Raw genomic sequence first — 6,000 nt, forward strand, 5'->3', positions numbered from 1 at the left:
CAAGACTATGAAGGTAAGATTCTCTTCCTAGCCTGCTTGAATTGATATGGGCTATGTATCCTTTCTTATGGGGCTAAAGATCTTCTTCGACTAGTATCGCTAACACACACAGTAGTTCAAATGATCATGCTATCACAAATTATGGCCACATCATCTCAACAGACTTAAATTGTCACCTCTCAAACCGTTTAAGCCAAACGCTAGTGCTAAAATGTAATATTAAATTCAAACCAACAAAAATTTATGAGCACAGGCAAATACTATTTGCAAACAACACTGCAACATTAAGACATCGTGTGTATTGTGTATGCAAACTGGGGGCCTAGAAACGATGAAGACGCTTCATCCCGCCTTGGCCCTCAGCGGTTCACAACCCCAAAACAGGCCACAGCAGTCCACCCACCCTGTCACTGTTGCACACCGAACCCAGGGTTATTGTGTGGTTCAGCCCCCAGCTGACAAACCCCCTCCCCTTCCCCCAGGAACGTCTCATACCAGATGAATGTAACCCCAAATGTTTGCATGGTAGAGTAATTATGGTGTACGTGGTGACATAGCTTGTGCAGCAGACACCGACATAGTGTAACTGAGACAGAAGAAGGGGAACCAGCCTGCATTCACCGAAGCAGATTGAAAACTGCCTTAAAAACCATCTGCGGACTGGCTGGCACCAGATCTCGACATTAATCCACTGGGCGGATTTGAGCTGGGGACCAGCATGCCTTCCAACTCAGGAAACAGCGCGTTAGACCATGCAGCTAGCGTGGCGGGCACACTAAGACATAGTTTAAGCCAGGAATTATGGGAATCAGTTATTACTACCATTGGGGTCAACAACAAATGGAACATGTTCACAGAAATTTTGACTGAGCACTTAAATAGAGCCATGTCATTTAAAAAAGTGAGTTTCCACAAAAAATCAACCTTTAAAATCAAAACCTGTGCCATTACATTTTAAAACAAAACATCTGAAAGAAAAAATGGAAAACATGTATAGCCTACACAGACTGACTAACTGAGAGTTACATAAAGAACTCTACAAGCAGTACAAATATAAGTAGAACAAAGAAGACAGGAGATTTAAAAGCAGAAAGAATCAGCCAACAAATAGGAGGTTCAGATAATATTTCAAAGCCCTACCATTCAGTTTAAATAAAATCAGAAACAATGAAACAGAAACTAAAATTGTACATTATTAATTAACTGTGAATAATGATATCTCTGATCCCCTTATACTTAGGAATATTTTTAATAATTATATCATACATACTGTCGAAAATAATGTATCTATGAAACATGATATACAGCATACATTTGAGTCCAGTAACAAACAGAACTGCAGTAAACTACTCGCAATAAGCACATAGGACATACTGCAGCTTATTGATAGCCGCCAAAACGAAAAATCAGCAGGATCAGATGAAATTTCTCCATATCTATTGAAGTAATGCAAACACGAACTAATGAAACCACTAATTCATCTAATAAAATGTGTTCTCAAAGACACTGTGATCACCGACAAGTTGAAACTAGGTGTAGTTAAACCAATACACAAAAAGGGTGAAATGAAACACATACAGAACTACAGACCCATTGCCCTAATCTCAACTTTCAACAAACTGATATAGAAAATAATATTTAAAAAATCCTGGAACATTAAGACAATGCTGACATACTAGATGATTTCCAGCATGGTTTCAGAAGAGATCGAAGTACTGCGTCAGCAGCAGTACAATTTGTCCATCAAGTACTTGAAATGATAAATGAAACATCCTAAGCAACAGGAGTATTCCTGGACCTCTCAACGGCTTTCGATGGAGTACATCATGACATTCTCCTATCAAAAATTGAGAAAAGAAGGTCAAGTATAAGAAATATACACTTTGGTGTCCCTCAGGGTTCCATTTATGCCTATTCCTATTCATATGCTATGTAAATGATTCCCCAAGATCTCTTAACAATAAGTAATTGATCACTATGTATGCAGACAATGCATCTGGTGTCTGCTGTGCAGACAGTGAGCCGACCCTAGTTGAAGAGGTACGTAACTTTATTGAAAAGGCAAGAGCTCACTTTGAAAGAGAAAACCTAAAAGTAAACATAGAAAAAACTAATATTATCCATTTTAAACCATGTGGTCCAAACACACAAAATACTGTGATTGGTGAAATTCTACCAAAAATCTGCACAGACTGTAAATTCTTGGGTTTATGCAATGATGATCAACTTTCATGGAAGCAGCAAGATGATTATGTCTGTAAAAAAAATAACACCCGGTCTATATGTTTTAAGAAGGTTATCTACATATCTTAGTTCTGAATCCTTAAGGACTGCATATTATGGATTAGTGTATCATTTCTCGTCTAATGGAATAGTACTGTGGGGTAGAACATGCCAAACTAATATGAAAAGAGTTTTCATATTTCAGAAGTGAGGCTTGAGGATCATAGCAAATGGAAAACCAGGAAAGTCTTGCAAAACCCTATTCATTACACACAATATTCTCACAGTTTATGCCATGTATATACTAGAAACTATAATGCTAGTGAGAGAAGACACTAAGATCACAAAAAGACACATAGATATTCACAACTATGAAACAAGACATAGGAAAGACTTTCATATGGTTAACATGAGAATAACTTCAACAGCGAAAAGCACTTATGTCAAAGAAGCTGTTCTTAATAACTTACCACCAAACAAAGTTAAGATATTGACAGGGGATACTTTTAAAAAGCAATTCAAGCAATGGCTTATCCAAAAATGCTCTTATAACTTGAATTTATCATGAATTATAATGTAATAAGAAAAATGTAAACTAAAAAATTGTAACTGTAAAAACTTCACACTTAGCTGAAAATGCACATGCATGTAAAATTACACATTATGCGCAATAAATTGAAAGTGAAAAGGAAAATCCTATGTTTGTCAGAATCCATGCTGTTTTTTAGTTTTTTAAACACATCATATTTGAATTTCAGTTAAAAGAACTGGTCTATTATTTGAGCCATAAGAATTTAAGTTGATTTTCTTTATCACCAGAAGTCGAGACAGTTAACTATTTTTTCCCATAAAGATAAATTTTTTCTGGTATGTGGAAAAATATTGGTGATTTGTTGAAAATTAGCTAAGCTCGGTTTCTTTTCCAAAGTAAGGCAATCCAAAATGGAAGCTTCTGACACAATGAAAGCTTTTCGAAAACTTTGCCACATCTCCTTCAAAAACTATGTGAAATATACAGAAGAAATTTTTTTTGCCATTACGAAAGTAATAAGTAAAAATATTTCATGAAAATTTGAGGCAGTGGGCATCAGACCCACATGCACTCATTAGGAATGACCCATTTTTCATCAAAATAAAGTCTTGATTTATCTGTGTTAATATTTTCATTTTATTAGAAAGCCTACAATCTTGGGAACTATTTAAGACCAAAACTAGATCACCAGCAGCTTCGAGAACCGTGACGTAAATGTTTTTCAACATCCTTGTAATTCTTCTAGAAATTTGAAAGTGACCTATGTTAATATGTTTTTGTAATTTTCTTTGTAACTTTATGGTTTAAATAGGTGTGTTTCTGTTAACAATGTAGCTCTTTTAACTTCTGAAAAAAAAAAAATCAAAAGCTTAATATGTGCCTGAGTTATGAGAGTTTCTATAAATAAGTAAAACTTTGCATGGACATTCTCGCACAGCGAAATTACCGGATCATCACTATACTGAAAAATCAATACTTAAAAAAATAGTTTTAGTCTGAGACCAAAAAGGAAGTTCCAGAAGTTCTTAGGTTAGAAGTGTATGCAAACAAATGAAATTTCATGTAAATCAGATGGTGGGTGACATGACCTGGGTGATTTGACATGGAATGATCCAACACTGAAATTAGTAGCTGTGTCTCCAACTTACACGGTTACCTAGGTGCAAACTACTGAAAATTTCTACTAATAATTTCACAGGTAATGATAATCAATACAAATACATTTAAATATTAGGCTAGCAATAATTCATAAATATCTATTTGGTATAACTGCAAACATTTAAGTATATGTGAGGTATTAGTGGCAACTTTTCTCCTAAAGTCATAGTCTTTTTGCTAGCTTATGTAAGCACAAATAGTTGACGGGCTTGAGTAGTTTACTGATATGAATCACTGGGAACAGAATTTGTTTCAAACAGCTGTCTTTTTATTAGTATATAGCTTTACTAGTTACACATCTGTGTATGTTCACCTTCGTGTTAGGATCTACATAACACAGAAATTTCATAAAAATGAACAAGCAAAATCTGTGCACTCCGAGTTGGTTCCTTCCATTCCGTTTGTTAAATCTCCTCAGACCTTGGCTTCTCGGCAACTTTTCCATGACTCTGCCCATTCTCTAAACCTCACAATTCATTTTCCTTCATCTCTCTTTCTTGCACTGGCTTTGAAACACAGTAGGCCTATATGCACATAACCACGTCAATCACACACTATTGCAGTAAACTAAGAACTGTGATGCATACTGTACATAATTAAAATGTCAGAGGTAGAAAGAAATATAGATTTTTTTAAAAAATCAGGCTGATGAAGTTACTCTTTTGATTTCTAGCTCTGTGACAGTCACGAAATCACCCCAACAAAAACAACTAAGCAGAACATAATATGTAATATCTAGTATAGTAATAACATACCAGGGTTTTGAGGTGTTTGTGTTCCATTTGCTGCAAATGGATTACTTGAACTTTGAGGCCGCTGCCCATTCACTGGTGGTCTCTGCTGTTTCGCAGAATACGAAATTGGTGGCTTTGTCCATTGAGGAGGTTGACCATTTGGTATTAGCGTAGGTACTGGTGAAGCACCAAGTCCTGTAATTACTGTTTACATTACTCAAAAATACACGGCCTAAAGTGAATCGACGAGAACATTACGAGACAAACACTGACCTGGAATGACAGGTGTAGTATCCGTATACCCTGTTTGTTGAGACATTGTTATTTTGCTACTTGAACTTGTTCAACTGCAGTACTGAAAAGGGAATTACATAAGCTGATACTACAATAGCTTTAAAGCCAATAATTACACTACTACACAGCGCATGAAACACACTTAGCTCAAAGATTACATAGTGAAAATGTGTAATTCTGATAAACAACAATAATCCTCCTGTAAGTAGCAGAAACGCTAAATCACTATATACGAAACACTACATTACCAATGAAAAAAATAACCTTGAATAAGTATGTCATGTCATGAAACTAAATCACAGTATTAGGAACAACAGCAAGCAATCCTACGCAACGAATAATGTGTTATCTTGTGTTTTCTGCTACAGTAATACACAGCAGTAAGACTACAATTCCTACACTGACAGACGAAATGAAAGCTACCACGATCTGCAATCTCATCAAACCGGCCAACTCCTACAACATGCGGATTAAATGTAAGAATAGGACCGACTTCTATCGAAATGGCTACACAACGGGCAGAAAATATACACACCGACCACCTCTGCAATCACAATTTTAATCCTAACGCCAATTTGAAAGTCATGTTTTATCACATAGCTTCACATATGATCTTGACTTGTTATCAACGGAAGTAACTACACGTCACAAATTACGTGGCAGCACTACCAGAATGCATTTCGGCACGATATCTTTGATCGAGGGTAGCATTTGTTTCTGAAAGATGACGGGGAATGCATGAGTGTGTCCGGAAGTTTGACAGGTGTACAATATTTTTCTTGTCGTGAAGTAGTTCCAATTAAGTAGTCTATGTAAACGTGGCAGACTAGAAATTTTCAAAGTAGTCTGTAGTAATCTAGCTCTGTGTACGAGAAGAAGTAGGCCGTGCACTACTTCTGGTTAACCCATTAAGTACGATTTGATATTACTACCTCATTCTATTTGGTCGGGAGTTCAGTCATAAACTTCCATCAAGGTTTTACGTTGGTTTTTTGATTGTCATTTAATTCCACGTTGCGGAAATCATATTCGCAATAAACGTTAAGAAGTGGATCGCCT

The 6,000-nt window shown here is 36.1% G+C and overlaps 1 protein-coding gene across 2 annotated transcripts in view; it reads right to left on the reverse strand.

The window, feature by feature from the left end:
- The window catches only part of LOC124711222 (protein transport protein Sec24A), a 144,627-nt gene extending 139,030 nt beyond the window's left edge, over positions 1-5,597 (reverse strand). The window contains exons 1-3 of one of the 2 annotated variants that reach the window (XM_047241181.1): positions 5,477-5,597; positions 4,921-5,002; positions 4,669-4,842 (exon numbers count right to left, since the gene is read on the reverse strand). In XM_047241181.1, coding sequence (XP_047097137.1) covers positions 4,669-4,842; positions 4,921-4,966 — 220 coding nt within the window. In that variant the 5' untranslated portion in view covers positions 4,967-5,002; positions 5,477-5,597. Of the gene's footprint in view, positions 1-4,668; positions 4,843-4,920; positions 5,003-5,205; positions 5,359-5,476 lie in introns of those variants that run through there. The other variant, XM_047241182.1, reaches the window with a different exon arrangement.
- Between the last annotated feature and the right edge of the window lie 403 nt (positions 5,598-6,000).

The sequence above is a fragment of the Schistocerca piceifrons genome, chromosome 8, assembly GCF_021461385.2.
Source record: "Schistocerca piceifrons isolate TAMUIC-IGC-003096 chromosome 8, iqSchPice1.1, whole genome shotgun sequence".
Taxonomy (NCBI): domain Eukaryota; kingdom Metazoa; phylum Arthropoda; class Insecta; order Orthoptera; family Acrididae; genus Schistocerca; species Schistocerca piceifrons.